General features: G+C 32.9%; 4 protein-coding genes across 9 annotated transcripts; all 4 read right to left on the reverse strand.

Moving 5' to 3' along the window:
• Positions 1–1828: 1828 nt before the first annotated feature.
• Positions 1829–7449, reverse strand: BLH4 (BEL1-like homeodomain 4). Of its 4 annotated transcripts, none has more exons than NM_179713.3 (5): positions 7118–7449; positions 5902–6900; positions 4743–5134; positions 3524–3584; positions 1829–2546 (listed from the first exon to the last, which is right to left on the reverse strand). In NM_179713.3, exons 2-5 carry the CDS (start codon positions 6856–6858, stop codon positions 2073–2075), a joined length of 1884 nt encoding a protein of 627 aa, NP_850044.1. In that variant the 5' UTR covers positions 6859–6900; positions 7118–7449; the 3' UTR covers positions 1829–2072. The 4 variants fall into 4 exon arrangements, with proteins under 4 accessions (NP_850044.1, NP_001031404.1, NP_001324137.1 ...); NM_001036327.2 differs by having other exon boundaries at positions 7008–7127; NM_001335865.1 differs by having other exon boundaries at positions 1831–2546; positions 3524–3740; positions 7008–7127.
• Positions 7450–14094: 6645 nt separating this feature from the next.
• LYK4 (protein kinase family protein / peptidoglycan-binding LysM domain-containing protein) lies at positions 14095–16601 on the reverse strand. Its single transcript, NM_127940.2, has one exon. The coding sequence runs from the start codon at positions 16200–16202 to the stop codon at positions 14364–14366; it is 1839 nt and encodes a 612-aa protein (NP_179957.1). The 5' UTR covers positions 16203–16601; the 3' UTR covers positions 14095–14363.
• A 17-nt stretch (positions 16602–16618) lies between these two features.
• On the reverse strand, positions 16619–18791 carry AT2G23780 (RING/U-box superfamily protein). Of its 3 annotated transcripts, none has more exons than NM_001335866.1 (3): positions 18596–18758; positions 17645–18365; positions 16619–17159 (listed from the first exon to the last, which is right to left on the reverse strand). In NM_001335866.1, exon 2 carries the CDS (start codon positions 18354–18356, stop codon positions 17673–17675), a length of 684 nt encoding a protein of 227 aa, NP_001318276.1. In that variant the 5' UTR covers positions 18357–18365; positions 18596–18758; the 3' UTR covers positions 16619–17159; positions 17645–17672. The 3 variants fall into 3 exon arrangements, with proteins under 3 accessions (NP_001318276.1, NP_001324074.1, NP_179958.1); NM_001335867.1 differs by having other exon boundaries at positions 16688–17095; positions 18596–18791; NM_127941.4 differs by having other exon boundaries at positions 16688–18365; positions 18596–18791.
• A 697-nt stretch (positions 18792–19488) lies between these two features.
• Positions 19489–21711, reverse strand: AT2G23790 (calcium uniporter (DUF607)). Its single transcript, NM_127942.3, has 2 exons — positions 21026–21711; positions 19489–20272 (listed from the first exon to the last, which is right to left on the reverse strand). The coding sequence occupies exons 1-2, from the start codon at positions 21575–21577 to the stop codon at positions 19814–19816; spliced, it is 1011 nt and encodes a 336-aa protein (NP_179959.1). The 5' UTR covers positions 21578–21711; the 3' UTR covers positions 19489–19813.
• Positions 21712–22706: the final 995 nt, after the last annotated feature.

Here is a 22706-nt window from a genome sequence, read left to right on the forward strand (position 1 = left end):
ATCACTATACTTCTTATTTTAGAAAGAAACAATCAAATTGCGTTATTTAACAAATACTATCCTTAGTCTAGGTGGAAGTTATAGTGTGTTCAAAGTTGACACAAACCCAAATTTTTAGAGGCCAGTCTAACCACATAGGATTTGAATGGATGAATAGAAAAAACGGACTAAACCGTTAATTGATTAAACAACTCTATTTTTAAAACAGATAACAAACCGCTGCAGATCAATTTTATCTCTAAACTAAAATGGTTCAAATAGATATATATCCCTAACTGCTGTAACCATTCCAACTTATAGTTATATCAAGTATTCCAACTTGTATAGCTATATCAAGTCTCATGAAAAAACATACAAATTCGAAAAGATATTGTTGAAATTTTGTGATGGATACATCACAGAAAGTTCCATCATGCGGGCTAAAACCATGCAAAACAAATTATAAACATGACATTGACACAGAGTCTGTCAATGAATTTGACAGCAAATAAATATATAGGCTTGCGTATGGATCATTAAAAGGCAGGGCCTCCAATATTAAAATCAAGAATCTAACACTCATGCATATTGATTTTCTTGTCACGTTCAGATCTGCATTTAGTTTTTTTTTTTTCATATAACAAAGGACAAAAGAAGTTGCTATATTGTGCTTTTGTATACCAGCCAAAAATAATAATGAATAAAATCTGTATATGAAAATTTCCAATTTATATATTCTTTTATAAGAGTATGGTAGCTAAAGGACAGTGGTCAGACAAGAAGGGTTAAAAAATGGACCACAATACGATTGAAATAAATGTATTTAGTAAATTCATATCATATGCATTTAATGAGTTTATAATTTCAGGCTGCACCTTTATTTAGTCATAAAAATATAAGACGGAAATAGTTTAAGACGAACAAATTGTTGTACAAAATCATTTTGTTTGAGTTTAATTTATAGTCTTGTTTATAACTTTTATTACCTTTATGGACCGGTGGATCGATAAATTAACTTGAAAGTATGTTGCTCCCTAAATACTGTTCCGGGTTATTGGTTTCACCAAAGACATTTATTAAAACATGAAATGTCAAATCATGTAAGATTTATATTGCCAATTATAGTGTCATCATACTCTCCTAATAGAGTATATAAAATACTTCGAATAGAAATTTATTAGTTGTAAGGAATTAGGTGAAACGTAGATATTATTGTTTACTAAAATAATTGAAGTGACTTTTAAGAAAACCCTTTGTAAACAATTCAAGTAATGAGTCCTATTACAAAAAGTAATGAGTAGCACCATGGCAATGAGCTTAATGTCCCTTTGTAGAACTAAAACGTCTCCGTCTCGATTGACATATCCCCCAATATGACATGTAACCAAACCTTTGGAGTTTTGGATAATTGTTTCTCAGAGAAAAAAACTAAAGAACCTAACTCAAAAGATTATTTGTTTTCTTTTTAAACAAATATGTCACGTTTTTCTTAACTATTTTACTATAAACTGAAGATAATACAATTGTTAATAAGTCGATCGGGTACGTACCAAGTATATTTTGTTGCTATTACTAAATTAAGGAGCACATAGTTGTAGTAAGTAGGGATTAGTTGAGATGATTAATTTGATATTACAAGGAAAGTGATGTGACTTATTGGCGCTTTCCTAAAAGACTGTTGTCGCTTATTAGCAAAAATCAAATGGAAGAATCCAATAAATGCTACACGAAATTTAGTTTCCAGAAAATATATGTACATAATCATAATCTAAAACAAAATTTAGAGTAATTTGGCAGGGGTATTAATATGAACAAAAAATTAGTATGAACAAAACTATACAAAAATGTAAGGATATAAGTTTCATGAATAAAATAAAAATATGTGCATAATTATATATGGAACTTTGGTAGCTAGATCTCACTTGATATATGTATATCTCTCTTCTTCTTACGACAGAAAAGACAGAAAAAAAAACTAAAGAAGAAAGGAAATTTTAAAAGTATGTGAAGAAACTAAAAACATATATCGATAAACCAAAAAAATAAAATTCACTATAATAAATTTTGATGAATAAATTGAGAAACAAAGAAGACTAAAAATCTCCAAAGTCTCTAACGGAGAAAGAAGTGTTCTTATCAGGAATATTGCCAGAGTGGCGTAGACCAAGCGTAAGAGACACGTCACCAGTCTGTTTGGTCCCGAATCTTATGACGTTCACACCATCTCCGTCGACGTGGAAGTCACTGACGTCTTGCTGACACGTGGCGACGGTGAACGCGTCTGAACCGCCGTGAGAAGCGGCGGCGACGGAAGAGAGGAATGAAGAGTCGTTTTCGTGATGTGTCGATGTCATCGTCGTTGGAGTTTGTGCGGTTATGACAGTGAAGTTGTTTTCATTGTTGTTGGGTTTCGTGTCGTTGTTGTTTGTTTGTTGCTGTCTTCTTTGTTGTTGTTGATTTTCATTTTCTTCTTCTGCTTCTTCTCTTTCTTTTGCTTCTTGTTGATACATCTCTTCCACCATTGGTTTCCATAGGCGAACCCTAGCATTTATGAACCAATTTGACACCTGAAAAAACGAGACATATGAACTAATATTAATCACAATTTACTCTTAACAAGTTTATAATATTAAAAGAAACTTAACTTTTAGAAGGAAAAAAAAACTTTTCAATGAAATGTGAAATACTCCTTTTTACATTAAATATGGTTTTGATTGTTTTTGTATATACTTCATTTGTTTTATATTAAGTAAAGTTAAAATAATAAGTCATTTACTGTGAAGAAAATTAGTTTAAACAAATGAAACAAAAAAAATAGGATAGCTAAAACCTTAAGTTAAAATGATAGGAAAGGAGTAAAAATTATGATACATGTGTTTCCTTTGAGACATCTATTAAAAAGAAGATATATATTAAATTTTTCATTATATTCTTACAAGAACAAGATAACTTTTGACATGTTTCAAGTAATTTTGATTTGATGTTAACTTATGTATTTACTGAAAGGCTTAGATGAAATTTCTAAATTAAAAATTTGAAACATAATAATGTTTTTTTATTTGAACACATGAAACATAATAATGTTAAAACAACAATTTGAAGGTTGAAATATACTAATGGATATTTGAAGCCAAGTGTAATAAACTACTTGTGATGTAAATAATTAATGTGTACAAGACTTAGAGGTCTGCTAGTTAACATTGAAATGAAAGCTTCAAACTTTCATGTACTTGAGAAATACTTACATCTCTCTCTCCTATGTTTTATATATCCTTGTGTGTGTAAGTGTAGATAATGTATTTAATGAAGAAAACGAACCCCAAGAAAAACAAATGATTCGTGATATTGAAAATCCATGCAAGAGAATAGACATGAAGCCACTCATGTCAGATTTTGCATGATGAAATGATTGATATATATGGTAAATTGTGAGTTAAGTACATATATGTAAATGAGTAATTAAAAGGGTTCTTGTATGATAAGTATGAAAACATATTATATTAAAAAAATATTGATGTATGTATCTATATAGATAAAGGCTGACCTGATTTCTGGATAAACCAGTCTGTCGTGCTAAGAGGTGCTTATCAGCATCGCTTGGGTACCTGAGAAAGAGACCAGAAAATGACTTCACAATCTTTAGAACCCTAAACCAATAATTTTTTTCTTTTCTCTTTTTTTGAATATAGATAGAGAGGAAAAACACAATCAAGTAGATGCAAGAAAAGGTACAAACTTTCTCCTTACAAGGGCGTGAGAATCTAAGGGACAAAAGAAAAAGCTGATTTCAGAATAGAAGCATTTTATTTTATTTTTGTATCTTAACTTATTTTTCATCATAAAGCAAAATATTTATCTGTACAACTCTTCTCTTCTTTACTTCACTAACAACAAAATAGTAAAATTCTGCAGACATTAAATAGAGAAAGTACTGATGAATAATGACAGAAGAAATTGCTTTTTTCAGCTTTTAGATTTTTTTTTTCCTCTTTTTGATTTCTGTCTTTCTTAAGGGACAATATACCAATGAAACTGTACCACTGACAAATCTGAGACTTATTTTTTTGTAGTTATGTTAATGGCATTGTTACTTCTTTTGATAATAGTATGTGGAATGAATTAAAGCAAATTAAAGAAAAAAAAACTATAAAGGAAAGGTTAGGCAGAGACAGAGAAACCCTTAGGATGCTATTATGATCCCAAAGCATAAAAGTTTGCGATCTCACTCTGCAAACTTCTTTTGTTGCATTAATTATTTAAACCCTTTAATTTGCCATGCAATATAACCTACATTAATATAAATATAAACATACAGTTTTCATGAAAGTCTCCTAGTCAATGAATTGTTACCCTTGTTATTTTGGAGTACTCTTAGCTGACCATTCTTATGGGTGGTATGAAAAGGAAAAAATATTTGATATTTAAATTTTTATTAGTAGTAATAAACATAAAATAATCAAACTCAGTGAAGAAACGGAACTTCATTTTACAAAAATTATTTTGGTTTTCTAAAAAAGCCAGCAGCTTTTAATTTTGATTGAAATAGAAATATATCTTCCCGCATAACAAAAGAGTTATAAAAAAAAAAATTTTTTTGTCACTTTCATAACTTAAGTTTAATAAACGTATATTAGTTAAAGTCTTGGTATCAATGCATTATGGTAGTCTACATTTTATAATGTATAGTCAACATTCAAGAAGATTAGTATTATCGAAGAATAAGAGTAGGTAAGTATTATTAAGGGATTAGAAAATGGACTTACGGATTAAGAAAATGCTCGAATAGCCAAGCTCTAAGGATATTAACGGAGCGTTCAGGCAAACCACGTTGCGGTCTCCATGCCTCTTGCTCCATCATACCCATATGATGAAACGCTCGTTGCTGACGCAAACTCTGCTCTAGCAAACGCAATCGCGGCGTTTCCCCTTTGGTTAACCCCGAGGATGCAGCCCCTGCCGCCTCTTTATCCCCTAGAAGCTCACAGCTGCGTTTAAGCTGAACCGCTACCGCGTCTTTCAAACACCGGAAATGCCTAGACATTGCCTTTTGAGCTAATGTCGTGTACGGAACCGCCGCGCCGTAACCCATTACTTGGTCGAATGAGTTCACTACCATTTGCATTTGTTCGCAGTAGTGGTTGTACCGTCGGTCCACCTACAAATTAAATTTTAAATAAATGAACTATACATAGATGAGTTCTTGTTTTTTTTTTATTAGCTCAATTTCTAAGATAAAATATAAACCTCAAGTGATTAGTTCGTTTAGATACTTCAATGTGTTATCTTCTCTTGCTAACAATTTATGCTATCTTGGAACATATACTAAATTCTTGAAAGAAGATAATGTCAACTACAAAATAAATTGTAAGATAAATAATGAAGTAACTTCAAGGACTAGTTTTGGTTACGTAGTGAAGGTGGCTAGCTTATATGGAGAAGGAAACTCTAATTTAAAATTTATGGTTGTGAAGACTAAATCACTTAATCAATCATATATTAATTTCTTATGTTAAATTTGATTAAGCGATGCCACCAAACGCGTGACACAAAATATGCATTAATATATCAAATTAGACCATATAACACCATATAATGATATTAGTTAGAAAAATTATATAAGTGATAGTAGGATTGCGTAATCAGGCTTTACCAACTAGAGCATGTGTCGTGCTCTTGTACCAGTCGGTCATTCTCTATACATTTATTTTTTTAAGAAAATAACATATATAGAGTTTATGAAAATATTGGTCGATTTAGAATTAATTATATAAGAAGAAAAAAATCACGAAGAAAAATAAAATTTTGTAGCGATTGATATGAAATTGGTTGTTTGATCAATTCAATCATTAGAACGGTTCATTAAAAGTTTGATAGAAAATTAATTAGTTTGGTTAGAGAAAAAATATTGAGTGAAAACGTTACCTCTTCAAGCATAGATAGTAGCTTGACTTTTCTTCTTTGATGTTCAATCCGATCAGCCGGAGACAAAGGAGGACTATCATTAGCTGTTCCGGCCGATGACGAGGACCCTCCGCCTCCTCCTCCACCGGTAGTATTAGGGTTTGAGTTGTTCCTACTAAGTTTGTTCTTCTTGAAATGTCCTCTTCCAACACTACAAAACTCTTCCAACAACTCTTGAGCCGGTTTCGTATATTTCGAATTCCTCAACGTGTAGATCCCTCCAATGGATGAAGAAGCCGCCATGGGAGATGATGATGATGAACCAAAATGTCCAACAACTTGATGGTGATGATGTTGAGAAGAAGAATTCTCAAGAAGAAGATTCTTGAACTGATTGAATTGATGATGATGAGCGGATGCGTTAGAAGAAGAAGAAGTTCCATCAACGGCTGCACAATAAATGCTTCTATATTCCTCGGCTTTAGCTGCGGCTAATGAAGATGAGAGAGATAAAGACAAACCCTTTCCTCCTTCCACGTGGACGGTTCCGATCATATCTCGGTTTTGATGATGATCGGAGGAGGAAGATGGCCATGTAAAGTGTTGTTGTTGCTGCGGCTGCATAGTGTTTTCGTCGGTGAAAGCAAAACCTTGATGATGATTTGGTAATAACATATGAAGAGTTGAGTTATTGTTGTTGTTGTGACGGTTTTGTTGCTCTAGCAACTGTTTAGTAGACTGATCAAGAATCTCTCCACCGGAACCGCCGCCACCTCCGCCAGGGTAAGCAAACATTTCAGACAACATTCCGGCGGTTTCATAAACCGGAATTTGAGCACCGGAGACGACGGCGGATTCATCTACTTCCTCTTGATGAGTGGTTGATGATGATCGGTGGAATCCATTAGAGAAGGAAAAGATTCCTTGGTGATGATGATAATCTTGTGACATAGAAGAAGTTGTAGTAGCTAAACCCATATCTTGTTATTCATTATATCTTTTTTCCAAAGCTCTTGGATCCTGTAAGGATTCAGACATACACAGAGAATCTTATATAACACATACAAAAAAAAAATACAAGAAAAAGAAAGAGAGAGAGAGAGAGAGGAGTCAACTAGGTATTATACAGTTTTTCTCCAATCTCTTTCTTGTAACTCTTTTAAGGTTCTCACTTTCAGCTTCGGTCATCATCTACATATATGGTATAGAGAGAGAGAGAGAGAGAGAGAGGAAGTACCTTGGAGTTGCAGAGAATTAAAGAAATGATTGATGATGAGCTTATAGCTATCGTTTTCTTCTATACCTCTCTCTCTAGCTTTCTTTTTCTTGAGTACTCTTTTTATTTTATATTTCTCTGTTAGTGAGAGTTTTTATTCAGCAAATTCTGCAAAACCAAAAACTTATAAAAAAATCTCTCCCAAAGAGAAAGGAAGAGAGAGGGAAGAGAGAAGAAGAGGTCGCTGTTCTTTCTTCATCGCCTCCCTTTTTAACCCACCAATCTTCTTTAATATTTTTTTGTTATTAAAATCTTGATTTATCATTTTTTTATAATGAAGTATTTTTATAAACATCTTCTTTTTAATTTTAATCGGCAAAGGTTTCTTCATATCAATAACGATGAGGAGGAAAGACAAAAAAAAACTATACACATCCTGAAATTACGAAATTATCCTTGTTTTTTTTTCTTGTCTTTTTTTTTTGTCAACGTTATTATTTATTTATAAGAGAAAAAAAAACTTTTTATCACGGAAATGTCGGCTGATATCAACATTTTAAAGGAGTTAATTTGGAAACTAATTTATGAAAGCAAACTAAAAAGAATAGGAAGATAAGGTGAGTCCAAAGGTCATATCTCAATGAACCAAACCACCACCATAAATACTTCCACATATTTTTGTGCTTCAATATATTCTTATTTCGAGCCAAAATAAAATAAAATAAAATATTCTTATTTGACAAATTAAATACTTATATAATATTCCTATGATGCTCTCTAATTTTATTCTTTAATATTGTGTGTATTTGTTGTTTAGGGGAGACCTATGTCATTTTAGACTACTTTTTCATGTATGTACATTTATTCAATTAACTAATCATACGATATATCAAAAATCGATCAAATTATAATATGAAACAAATGAAATACATAAAAATCGATCAAATTATAATTACATTTTGGTAACATATGTGGCTAAATCAATTATTTTAAATTTCTTTGCAGAAACCGCTATATTACATCTATCATCACGAAATCGTAAAAAAAAAAGCATTAGAGATTACCTCAAGCTTGATATGATAAAGCAAAAATCTAGCTGCAAATCGAGGTTGTTTCATTTTGTGTTAATTGATTAGGAAATATCTCATTCTGTGTTAAACGATACTCTCAACTTTCAAAATATTATTTTATATCTATATTAATTAATAAAACTTTATCACTCAAAGATTATTGAAATTTTTTTAAAATTGCTTTTTAGATTACCCATTTTAAAAAATATCCCTTTAACAATAATATTTTTAAAAATACCATTGTTTTAAAAAAAACCTTGATGTTATGACAACATGCCTGATGACTAAACCTCCAAATCATCTTTACAAAATATTTACTAAAATCCAAAGATTAATCCTCTGCACGATTTCACGGTCGGCCGATAGCCTTTCACCATCATCGATGTTTGTAATATGTAAACCATCCACACACAACTAATGCATGGAAAAAACGAAATTTTATGGTTCTGTAGTTTCACAACTACACCTTCAGCTATCTCTTTTTCTAAACCTATACTTATAAAATTAATTTCAGCCATACATTATAATGACGTTGTATAGATACAAACACAATTATTTTCTGTTAAAATTAACGTATCATTAGTCATTACATTATCCTAGGTATATTAAATATTAAAAAAAAAAAAATTTCCAAAATCGATTTGACGTGCGTATCCATCCCACAAACAGTTAGAGAGACATGTTGGATATATGCTATGTAGGTTATAAATCCACAATAGGATAAATACTAATGGAAGGCTTGAAAGCAAAAGTGAAAAGCCCACTTGTATATATATCTATGGAGACTTATGTTGGAATCTATCATGCCAGAATCAGATACCAAATCGAAAATTGTGTAGCACGCAAATTTTTGTTTGAACTATTTACTTAATCTAAATTAATGCAAGTGATTTCTCAATAAATATTATTTTTTGCTAACGGATAATTTAGAATATTTTTGTTGCCTATAAGAAATTGGACTATTTCCTAAATTCAAAACTGTTTGGTTATTTCTACCAATTCAGCTACTTCATAATTGAAACTTCGTGCTATTTTTGCCTCTCCCCACCTTATATATATCAACATAATTTAAGTGACCCCAACAACGCTTACCAAATTATTTATTGTTTTGAAAACACATTTGTTTGTGTGAGAAAATATGTGTAAGTTATTTTTACATTTCCTATATGAATCGTGATTCATGGGCAGCCAAGTAAATGATTAATATTTCATCGAACTAAATCAAAATTTAAGTTTGTAAATAATCAAAATTAGAAATATTTCTCAAGCCACTTTTTTATTTGCACAACTTTCTCCAGCCACCTAAAATCTTATTTTCATAGCTCACGTCCTTGAAATAGCAGAAAATTAAAACAGAAAACAAAGAAAGAAGTTACATTAAAATTCTCCAAATATACTTTTATGATTTTAATTTTCACATATTTTTTTTCTAACTGCAAATGGGATTGACAGTTGACAGCCCAACCTTCTTCACTCCTACCAGTATCTTTCTATTTTCGATTTATTTTCTATGTTTGAAAACTAAAATTTGTTTTCCGAAAAAAATAGTTTTTGGTCGGGTGAATCTCTCACGTGAATCCCACCCCTTAACTCACACGTATGCACAACCATCGATCACGTGTGGAACCTCCTTTTTCACACGTATGGTGTGTCCTTTATCCTCCTTTACGCATTTAATAGATAGGTAACTCAAAACATGTAATGGATCCTTTGGTTTTAGTCTCTTCAATGGTGGTTGCAAAATCTTCCAAATATCTCTTTGTAACTTCATCAACACGTTACTCTCCTCTCGTCCTCACATTCATTGATTCTTCAATACTGGATACAACAATGTCGATGAATCATTAACAAAGCACTAAAAAATAAACGTCGATACAAAATTTGTGAGTTGAAAATCTTATATATAGGTTGTAAAGGCGTATTGTAAATAACTTTCTTAAATTTTTTATATGTAGAACTAAGATAATCTTCAACTCATCTCCATTTTCATCTTCACAATAGAGTTTGGAGTAAGATTTCTCCAACCCATCTCCATTTCCAATTCCAAATATAGATCTCCATTTTTTTCAGATTAAGAGAATATTATTTTTTAATTTAGACTAAAATTTAGAGATTTCCTTAATTTTTCTCCAAAATAGCAAATTTTTCATAAATTTTTAGACTACGCGCTACAAAAAGTGGTATGTTCTAGCAATTTGTAGCTAAATATATTGGCTACTTAAATGGTATGAAAAAATAGAACACGGTGGAAATTTAACTTCTTATACAATTAGTTAAAGTTTAGTGAAGAAACATTATATATAGTACCTTTTAGTTTTCTAATCAAAACGACTCTAACAGAATAATGTATTGCTCATTCAAAAGCGTTATATGAATTGTAAGGAATTTATTAGTTATTATATCATTTCAAATTCCAAAATACTCTGGATCTAATACGTTTGTTCTGCTCGTTTCATTTATTTCATGATAATTTCACTTAGCTTGTTCTATTTTCTTCTTTTCAAGTTCTTTCGGTTCTACAGTTCTACTACAATAATTTTAATCCAAATAATCGGTATTTTTCTAACTTAAGCTATATATTTGATATGGACTAGGATCCTTAAATTAAATGTTACTGAATGGGGATATTCTATTTTGTAGTATAGTAGATAAAAAAAAATTAGTTGAAATGACAATATATGAAAATAGAGTCACTTGTTCACGTACGTATGGTTGTTTATATAGACATACAAATACTTACACGTCTCGTAGATCATTAAAAGCTCTTTAACATGCCATGTGTATCCTAATATAGAAACTTTCAAGTTCACCAAGACAAAGGCAATAAATGATTAAACTACAAATACGTAATTATCATATTAATAATAGTCCATTCATTAGTACTTGTGTTCATCATCCAAACTCTTCTTTTTCTCATCATCCAATCTAATAAAGCATCTTGTTTCTTTGTTAAACTAATTAACCTTTCAAATTTATCTATATATACTGTAACACACTTGATCGTTGGAGATATTTTAAGAGAGAGGCTCAATCAATATTCCAAAAATATTTTAAAAATCTTGTGAGAATAGTGTAGAATATCAATTCGAGTATCATGCCAAGAAATAAATAAATTAGAACCAATAATCAAATAAACTATTTATGGCGTAGATAACTTCAAATGACAAAAACAATGTAATGGGAAAACCATAAATGTTTTTTTCACTTGTGATTGAAATAAATAGTGTGATATCATGTAAAATAACGTATTATCAGATTAAATGATAGTATGATATTTGTCAAAAACATGCAAAAAAATTCATCTTTGGAAAAAAACATACAAGATAAATGAACCAACTATTTACGATTTTTTATTAGTCGTTTCTGCAAATAAAAGAATAATAGAATTTGACTGTATACTTGTATAGTGCATGCTCTTTATTGTATAGTTATATAGATGGTCATTGTTTTGTTTCGTTTATCAATTTCATTCAAGAATACAGAAAATTACTTCTAATAAGATCACCATCCTAATATCTGACTAGAGTCAAATGATCATTTGTTGAGATTTGTTTTTTTGTGACATTGGTTTTTTGAAATGGTGATGTTAAAAATAACAAGAAAACAGGCGACTTTCAACCGAAAAAACCATCAAATTTCTTCGACGAATAATGAAACCGTCAAAATGTCATCGGAAATTCGTAAAAGATTCCGTTTCGAATATCTTTGATTTCTTAAGGTGAAACTCATCATATGCATTGTTTCGGGAATCGGTAGGTATTTCTCATTGATTATTATATACAGGTACTACATACTTGAATCATTTTATGAATATATATGCGGTGATAAAATCACTTAAAGCAAACTAACATTGATTTTAAATTAATGGGTGAGTGATACTAATATTATACCACGAACACAAAAGGACTAACGAAAATGGATGCGATGGTCCCTTCTTATTCCACTTTTTGTCCATTCGGTGTCAATCAAATTGTTCCTTTCTCCTTTATTTATTTTTCTGATCTCTTATTTTTAGCTCTTTGATAGATACTTCGGAAAACAAAATTGTCTAATTTTCTGTCTTTGCTGTGTTTTTGTGATATATTGTTTTTAATGGAGGCGATATGGGTTTTTTTCTTATTAAATATTGATATACAAAATCTTTTTTGTTTAAAATTTTCTAGCTTTGGTGTTAGATGCTTTTGTTTTGTTTTATTCCCGCCTTTTAAGTACACTCATTTTTGCAACTTAAGAGTGCTTTGTATAGTGGAGTGACCACAAACTCACTACATGTCTTCGGTTTGCGCATTTGTTTGTGTATCAATATGAATATTTTATTACTTATATATATGAAATTGTGCATGGAAAGTTTCAAAATCTAGGCATGACATGCTTTTATATATTTCTTTACTAATATATTCTTGTATTTGTCCTTTCAAGACATGGAATAGCTTTACTTTAGACCATTCTAGGTTAAAGTTTATAGATTTTGATCCTTAAATCTTAGTCAAGAATCATATATAACTTGTTTGCATAAAATTAAACACCACTGCGACATCTATATAACTAATCATTGTACGTTTCTTACAATATATTGTGTTTCAAGTTGACTATTATTTATAAATTTGTTATAATTATGTCTCTGTCAATATTTAAAATAGATGGTTCAAAGGTATAGCTAATACGAAAGGGTCCATATACATAAAAATGTGCAATTTTGACTTTGAATATATCAGATCCAAACTGGTTAATTCAGGCCTTTCAACATCCTTAAGAGTTAGGACTTAGGACCATGCATGACATAGGAAAGAGATATGCAATGAGCAGGTAAAAAAACCTTAAAATTGGGCTGTCACATAATCAGTAAATTATTATATAATTATGCAATGTGAAGTGTTTACATTTTAGTTAAGTAAAATTATACCAGGAGAGTTGGTATTTTTATGTAGATGATACGTAAATATTATGTTAAAATAAAATAATAGATTTGAAAGAATAAACTGTATCATATGCTGATATCATAAATTTATGAAATTAAAATGACACTTAAAGATGTTAATTAAGCTCTAATATGAATAAGATGTCTTTGTCATTAAAATAATACACTTTCAATTTAAAAAACATAATTTTGGAATCATTACAAATATTTAAAACCACAAAATATTGTTAATTTTTGAATCAATGTTAAAATCCTAAGTATTTGCAACGACAGAAAATGGATATATCTCCCATGTTGAAGATTAACTAGTACTCTAAATTATTTTTGTGAGAACTACATCCATTTTTTTGTCACTGCAAATCTTATTACGATTAGAGATATGGAACTAAAAAGCATTCACCTCCACAACTCAACAATATATTCATCTAAAACGTTTTTTATTTCAACACATTTTGTTTAAAATGACTAATATACACTTATTATGTATATAATTTTAAATATTTATTATTGAAAGAAAATAATTATACATATTTAATAGAATTATAAAAAAAACAAAAAAAAACGCCGTGTGTTTTATGTAATGTGTTATATGTGGATGAGTCGATGCTTGGTCATATCTATCAAACAAATAGTGGTCCTATGAAACACAAAACACAAACTCACTTTAATAGGGTCCACGTGGCAAAGCCAGGCAAAGGATGGTCATGGCCACGTGGGATTTGTGGTCCATGTCGGAATCAACGTGTCTTAAAGTGCCACGTGTATCGACTACCCAAACGTGACAGCCTGTTCTTCTATCCTCACCAAAGCCTCGAACTTCAAGTTTCTTTCATTGTCTAATTTTTCCCTCATTTTATGTATTTCATTATCTGGAAAATGAAGTAATGAGAAGATATTATCTTTTATCATAAAATGAGGACAAGATATTTTGAAAATAATTTTTAGCTTAGTTTTTGGTCAAAATTAATTAAAAAAAAAATGTAAATAAGCGATATATTTTTGATTTTTAACGTAATCTCATTTAAAATAATAATTTCTAATTGGTATGAATACGTTCTAAAATAACATTCTCATAATTCATGTTGTATAGAAACTAAATATTTAACAGCCTTGACCAATCTACATTTTTTGTGACCAACTCCAACACAACATAACATAAGCTTCTAAAATCTAAAAATCTTTAATGACATTTGTATATATAAAAAAAAAAAAAAAAAAAAACAAAGGGTCTAACTAGTTCTAAATGGGCCTTGGGCCCAAACAATAGTGGGCCTTAAACTTAGTACGACGATTCTTCCCAGTTCTGCGTAGCCGCCAAGATCTTAGACAAAGACATAACATTTTCATCCATCGATGGACGATTCAAATGATCTTTCTTTAAACAATCCACCACTAATCTCTCAACAAAACTTGTTAATCCTTCAGGTAACAATCTTCCATGAATCAAAATCTCATCAATAGCTTTACCTTCATCGATCTCTTTCTTCAATTCAGAAGCTTCTTTACCAGTAACAATCTCCAACAAGACAACTCCAAAAGCATAGACATCAAGCTTAGTTGAAACTAAACCATGTTCCAAATACTCCGGAGCTAAGTACCCTCTTGTTCCTTCCACGTGCTTGGTCAACACGAAATCTTCAGTCGTTGATCTTGCTGAACCTAAACTACCAATCTTTGCTCGAAACTCGAGGTCGAGGAACACATTGTTGCTGTTCAAATCTCTGTGAACGTATGGAGGATCAGCGAAGTTGTGTAGATAGTTTAGCCCTGTTGCTATATCCAAAGCGATTTGTAGTTTTTGTGTCAAGCTTAGTAACGATTTCGTCGTGTGGATCCATTCACTTAAGCTTCCGTTTGAAGCGTGTTCGTAGACTAAGTACCAATCTCCTTCATGGAAACAGAATCCAGAGAGACGGATGATGTTAAGATGGTTTAGTTTAGACAATAAGTTGACTTCCTCCGATGCGTTTCCTTCGATTTTCTTGATCATTGCGCCATCGCCGTTGATTTTTCCGATGTACCCTGATCCTCCAATCGAGCTAGACGATGTGAAATCGCTTGTAGCTGATTGCAGCTCGTGAAATTTGTAAACTTTTAAGGATTCTACCACCATACCTGACAAACCATCTAGCGGATCGAATTCTTGATCAGACATCGGTGGTTTCTTGCCCATGAAGCTATCGAGGTTTCCCGTTTCCTCTTGCGTTTGCGTTTTCGTTTTCTTCTTAGACAGGCAAAATATGGCTGCACCGATCACACTCAAAACCAATGCTCCTCCTAGTACTCCGGCAAGAGCATAGACCCATGTTTTCTTCTTCGATTTCCTACCATCCGGCGACAATGGAGGAGGAGAAACCGATTGTGGAGGAGGAGGAGGAGGAGGAGGAATGAGAGAGTTAGTATTTGCAGGAGGATTCACCAAAGGGATCAGGATTGTTGTGAAAGGGAAAACTTCAGAATTCTCAAAAGACATTTCGTTAGCTTTTAAAGTCTTGCTCGTCTCAACCCCGAATCTATCGCTGATGATCGCGATAGTGTCTTCAAAAACCACAGTATAACTCATCAGATACTTCACGCCATCTTCGTTGATCTGTTTAGCCGTGGGACACGCACAACGGATCGGAACAACGATCCTCATACCAGGAAACAAAGATTGAGAAGAAACATTGTTCTGTTTTGCCAAAGCTTGACATGTCGAAAGCCCCTGAAGAGTGTCGTTAGCAATGGCGAAATACGAATCGTTTGGTTGGATTGTGTATGTAATATTGGATTGTGAATCGTCACCGGTGCAAGAACAAGTTAAAGGGATAATGACTTGTTGACCAGAAGGGAAAGAAGTTGAAGGTGAAGCGTCATTGAGGGAGGAGACGAGAGATGGGTCGACAGAGAAGAGGGAAGAGATTGAGGTGACGGTGGAGAAAGAAGGAGTAGATCGGAAAATGACGTAAGCTTGGCAAGTTTTGTTGAGACCATTACAAGAGTAGCCGAAAACAGAGGTTGTGTTGTCGGAAACAGAGCAATCAGTTGTTGATATTCCGACATAAGGCTGTTGTGCTGTTGCGAAGGAAGAGAGACTTAGGAGGATGAAGACGAGGAGATGAAATGAAAACGAGATCATCGTGATTCTGTAAGATTTGGTTGCGAAGTTTCTGATTGGGTTTATAGGAATGGTGAAGAAGAAAAGTCAACTGTTTCTAGTAAGTCAGCTGTTTCTTGGAGTAAATGAATATTTTAGGTTCATTAAATTATTGGAATGGATAAATTATTATATTCATACCATTGATTTTGTTTTCTTTTTTTTGTGTGTGATTCAGAATCATATGAAGGCTTTGAAGCCGCCAAAGACGACGTGAGAGGGATGACATAAAGGCTTTTGTCTTTTTTTCTCTTCATCTCTTCTGGTTTAATTCCGACAGTAACCAACTAAAATGATTCATTGGTAACAACTTTTGATGTATGACGTTGCTAATAATTTTTCAGCGAGAGGGCGTTGAAAATAAAGTCTTATTAAACGCAATCACCGACGCAAAATGGGTGGTATCCAGTTTATGTTCATATTCATATCATACTGCTGAGAAAAAGATTGGTCATTTCTTGATTCTCACTACGACCCAACATGAGCTCAAACCATGAAGGATTCTAGGTTATTATTGTCAGAACAACAATATGGAATAGCACTAAAGCAAAACTTACCTATAGTGGTGGTCATTGTTGTCTGCAACGCCGTCACGCAGAAGATGACATTTTACATGTTGAAAAGTTTATTTACAAAGGGAGAGGTAGTTGAGACTGGTTTAAGCCAAGGACGGGTAAGTGATGCTCTAGAAGTCATCCCTAGGGTCACTGTTTCGATATTAGCAATTTAGCATCAATCTACAACTATCTAGCAATGTGTGAACACCTAACAAACTATCGAGTAAACAGAGTGAATTCGAGATCTGAGAGATCAGAAGAAGAACAAGAATCGCGGAGTGTGATTCCCTTATCGTCATGTTCTGTCCCAGCAGTCCACTACGTGAATCAACTCACAAGAACAAGCTTAGTCTCGCACAAGAATGCTCACGAGATCAGAGCACTACACACAGCTTTTCTATGTTAAAATAGAGTTGTTAAAACAAACAACTAAACCGACACAGCAAATCATTCCTAAACACATTAATTTAGCCACTGATCTGGTTCACATTTAAGGGGAGCTTTTCATGTTCTAGATTCAACGTCTGTTCTTCGTTTATAAAGCAGAAATCAGTTTAAAAACTATATTCTATATAAAAGCTAGCATCTATCAACCTTAAAGAATCAAAGAAAGTAATGATCTATCAAATATTATAAGCATAATACTTCTTATGTCATAACACGCACCATTTATTTCACAACTAGTTTTCACAAGATGCTTAGACAAAACACAAAAGCAACAAAAGAGTTGTGTAAAAAAGCTTGTAGACTCACGGTTCATCTTCAAAACAAAAATACAATAACAACGTCGAAATAGCAGACAAGTACACTCAGCTATTACCATATTTACATACACAACTTGCACCAAGTAAGTAAGTTTGATCATACCTGGAAATACACCAAATGTGATTCGTTTTCACCAGATGAGAAATATCACCACACAGATTCCAACAAAAAAGAGGATATTCTTCAGAAATGCATCACTTTGGTTTCCTCCACGAGCCATAGGACGCTCTTGTCCACGAGGAGGAACTCCACGGAAACCGTTATGATAACCACCGTAAGGATAACCCGGTGTTGAACCATAAAGCGTAGCATCATGAAATCCATGAAACTGAAAGTTAAACAAAGAAGGTAACAAACCACCAAACCCCATACTGAAATTCCCAAACCTCGTAGTCGCCATCATCGGCATAATTCCACCCATCAAACCAATACCGTAGTTGAAAAAATTACTCGCAGCTTCAGGCTGAGGAGGAGGAGCAGCAGTCTCAGGTCTTTGACCTGTTGGTCGGTTAGGAATCCGTAAACCCGGATAACGTTTTGATCTCGGGTCAGTCTGGTTCTTGCCTCTACCGTAAAGAGGAACAAGCTTATCGTCTTGAACCACGGCTTTACAAACCGGACATTCTTGAGAATGTGAATGGTGGTGAAGCCAACGGTATAAGCAAGGCCAGCAAAAGAGATGGCCACAGAGAGTGACAATCGGATCTTGAGCTAGTTCGAAACAAATGTTACATTCAAAGTCTCCTCCTTGATCATTTGTGTCATTGTTACTATCAGAGTAAGACGTACTAGTTGATGATTCTCCATTCACCATCTCAATGCCCTAATTCAAAAAAAAAAAATTGAAATCAAATCAAAAACCCTAAATTCGAATCAATCAAAAGCTCTAAATCATAAGATTGGACAAACCCTAATAAACCCATAATTAAAAACCTAATCTTTCTCAAATTAGAAACGAAGACGATCGATTTGAATTTGAACCGACAAAGGCAAATCGAATCAATTGCAGATCCATGGATCAGAACTAAAGTGAAATTAAAGAGCAAAACTTACCTTTTTCGCGTCGAATTGGAGCAAATTCGAGGGTTTTAATCAGCAGAAAAGAGAAGGACAAGATCCCTAAAAAGTAGAGATTTGGACGAAACAAAAGAGGAAACCAGACATCTTGGGAAAAAACAGAGTCTTACTGTTGTTGGGAAAGAAAGTTCCAGGCTATATCTGACTTTTGGTTTTTCTCGTTTTTTTTCCATATATTTTCTTTGGAAGTTTTGATTAATTATTGGGCCGATTATATTAATTTCTAAACTGATATTGGGCCTGATTAGCTACAACAACACATTTTGGTAGATAAAATGATGCCAAAAGCTCGTTTTAAACGTAAACTAGATTCCCGAAGGATTATAAAATTTAAAGGAAAAGAAATTGCAGAGAGTCAAACCTAAACGTTTGATATATATTTTTGTTGGTGAACGCCGATCGATTAGTGTTAGTTTTCATTAAAATTAATTTATCTGTATACCAAAATTATATATCTATGATGTTAAATACATGACAACGTATATTTCATACACAAGGTCATGTAATATGTACATCTATTTTATATAACTGATGATATAATAATATATTTGATATATGTAATTATAATATTTTCCAATATTTGGTGAGCTAAAAAAATGTTTTTTTATTCAATAGTATTAATTCTCTGGATTCATAAAAATTAATAGCAAAAGGTCAATTCTCCACTATTATTAATTAAAATTAATAAATTATGAAAGGATATTATTAATTTATTATGTGACAAAAACCCGTCCCATTACGGAGGAGAATCACGCTATCGGATTTGATTCGATTTATAACATGACAACGAAATTATAAATGTAGTTGTACTTTCACAAACGCTTGTTAGAAAAAAATAGATCTCATTTAGTTTTTGCAAATATGAAATCTGCAGATAATTAATTCTGTATTATATTACACCTTCAAACATTTATTTACACAATGTTAAATTTTAGATCGGTCATAAAATAAAAAAATAAAAAAAATAAAAAATAAAAATCGAAAACAAAAACATAACTCTTCGCTGATGTTACATAAGCCGCAATAATAAGAACAACCTCTTTGTCTTTTTTTCGAAAACTGAAAAATTTGAGAGTAGTACCCATTCGTTTTTTTCTTACTTTTTTTTGGGGTAGAATTCTCTAGTTAGGTAAAATCAGACACCATTTGTGACAACAACATTGAATCTAAGCAATTTTTCCCCTAATCAAAATTTTAACTCTTGATAGCTCCAAGAATCTTGGAAACATGATCCGAAGGCTTAGAGCAAAACAGCTTCTTCAGTTCATTATACCTCTCCAGATCAAACTCATACTCATTCATCAACTTTCTCTGTTTCGCCTCGAACCTGCTTTGGTAAAACCCTTCAAAAGAAGGCTCTTTCGATGTCCTGAGGAAAAACGCGTAACCAGCCATAAAGTACACGGACGTGACATAGAAACAGATTGGCTCCATCACGTCCCACGAGAGTTCCCAAAACGTTAGCCTCATGAACCCCGCAGTCTGTAGGATCAAGTAACCGAGACCAGCCCAAAGCTCTTTCCGCACCAAAGTGTGAGCTTTCACATCGATCACTGCCTTTTCAGCTTCAAGCTCTTTAAACTCGATTCTCCGAGGGTCATTTGGGTTATGGATCTTTGGCAAAGGAAGCAGTCCTTCAATGGATTTGGTAACCTGATCAAACACAATAGCAAAAGACAAAAACAGAAAATGTCTGGGTAAAACAAGACCTCCACCACCTTCTTTTGAGACACACAATTAGCACACTCAAAAACACACAACAAAAATACATCTTTATGAATCAATGACTAGTTTATAAAGTCAATCAATCCATCCCCATATCCCTGTTTCTGGTTAAGATCTTCCACTATTGACTAATCCCTCCACATAAACCCAACCCATTATCATCATCATCTCTATAAACTTTCTAATAACCCCCAAGAACCAGTTAGTAAGCTTCTCTCAACTCTCTCTTTTGAAGTTTTTTTATGTTTAGGTTTTGGTATCAAATCACCAAAGGGTCTTGACTCAATTTATAACCCTAATCCAACCAATGGTTTTTTTTTTAGGGGAAAAAAAAAGAGTTGTGGTCTCTGTAGAAACTGTTCCTCTTTATCACCATCTCTCTCAAACTTGGGAACCTCCTATGGAACTCTGGTAAAAACACAGAGGTTTTTGATTCTCCTGTTGAATTGGAACCAAAAGAAAAGAGATCCAACCGAATAAAAATGGTATCAGTTTTCGGTATAGCTTCCAAAATCAAAATCGAACAAAAACTTTTGAGAACCTAATCCGTTTTTTTCAGAGAGTTTTTAAATCTCTCTCTTATCTCTCCCAATCAATCAGCTGCAATACTCAGAGAGATCTCAGAGACAAAGCACGATTTCAAAATGCTAAAAGGCTAGAGAAGAAGAACGAAGAAAGTACCTGATCAGGTCTAATACAAACGGAATCTCCCAAAACGATGACGTTTGCTGAATCATCAAGCATCTTCGCGATTTTAGATCCGAGATCTGGATCTGAAGAAGCTTCACCACAAACGCTAACAAACTCCTTATACGGCATCCAGCTTCTTCCCGTTTCTCTTAGCTTCGATTTCACAATCTCGATCTGCGCCGCTCTAAGCAGCTTCTTCGTATCCGCCACCGTCAAACTCGTCTCCCTCTCCGGCGGAGAAAGTCCGTCTAATCGAATCCGATCCTTGCTTCCATCAATCTCACGGAGTTTCTCAATCAAACTCTCTCCCACCGGCATCTGCATAATCTCCGCCGGCCTAATCATAGCACTGTTATGCATGAACCTTCGCGACATCGCCAAATCTCCAGGCTCCGGTGCGATTTTGGTTGTATCTGTTGAATCATTCGGAACTCTGGTTCGTACGGCTAACGAAGAAGACGAAATGCGACAATTCATAAGACTCTGTGAAGCAACATTCGTGATATTGAAGAGTTTCTTCGATAAAAGCTTCCTCATCGCCATTGTTGCTCTCCCAAGAAAAACTTTGAGAGAGAAAAATAAAAATCAAATTCGGTTTTATTTTACGACTGAATAATGAAACAATAGAGACTAAAAGGGTTTATATACTGTTTACAAATAATAACATTGTTTTTTTAAACCTAAAAATAAAGAGACTCGTACACGTCAGCGTATATCGGAACGTACACGAGAAATTAATATTACAGCAGGAATATTCGTTTTTTTTACGAAACTCTTTTGGTTTTTCTCGCGAGAAATGTGGAAGTGATGAGAGACGTACACGTGTTCGGGTTGGTAGAGGTGATAGCTTTGCGGTGGTATCGTAGCCGTTCGATTATAGCGATTTCCCAAAACAAGTGTTAGTTTTTGTTTTTAGAAACCTAAATTTGTTCACAACGGCAACAGAGCAGAAGAACTAGGGAATGAAAAGACTTTTACGTGCACGCAACCTGACGTGGATCCACATACTTTTCCTTTTCTTTTTAAATCAACTTTAACTAACTACTAGATTATTTTGATAAATACACTTTTACTAGTAGTCATTTTGATAATTTTTGTTACAAACTATGTGTGGATCTATCGATATCACGATATGTACTAATCCATCTACATCTAAAGATACGATTATTCGATATTTAGGTTCGCAAATAGATTTCTTTTTTGTAAATACTTCACCATCCTAAACTAAAACGAAAATCGAACTCCAAAATGTAGAGACAAAAATTCTCATACACATAACTCATAAAAAGATTTACCAAAATTTTTTTTTAAAAGGAAAAAGACTTTTTTAAAAGGAAAAATTTTTTTTTAAAAGAAACCTTTCTCTTAAAATTAGATTAATTTTTTTTTTTTCTATTCGAGTATGGAGTTATGGTTTCCAATGTACGAGAAACATATAGTATAGAACAACAATACCAAGAATCTTGAACATACACAAAACATTTGTGAAATGAAGTGAAAAAGAAAGAAGCATGTTTTTGGATGGTTGAGAAAAATATATAGTATAGAAGAACAAGCAAGTGGAACAAATAGATAAGTGTTCACTTCACGTGTTAGGATGGAACAAACTCACAACTAGACAAAAAAATAATGGAAAACTATCAAATTTTTGAATTAAGGTTTTAGTTTTCGG

Source organism: Arabidopsis thaliana, chromosome 2 (assembly GCF_000001735.4).
Source record: "Arabidopsis thaliana chromosome 2, partial sequence".
NCBI lineage: Eukaryota > Viridiplantae > Streptophyta > Magnoliopsida > Brassicales > Brassicaceae > Arabidopsis > Arabidopsis thaliana.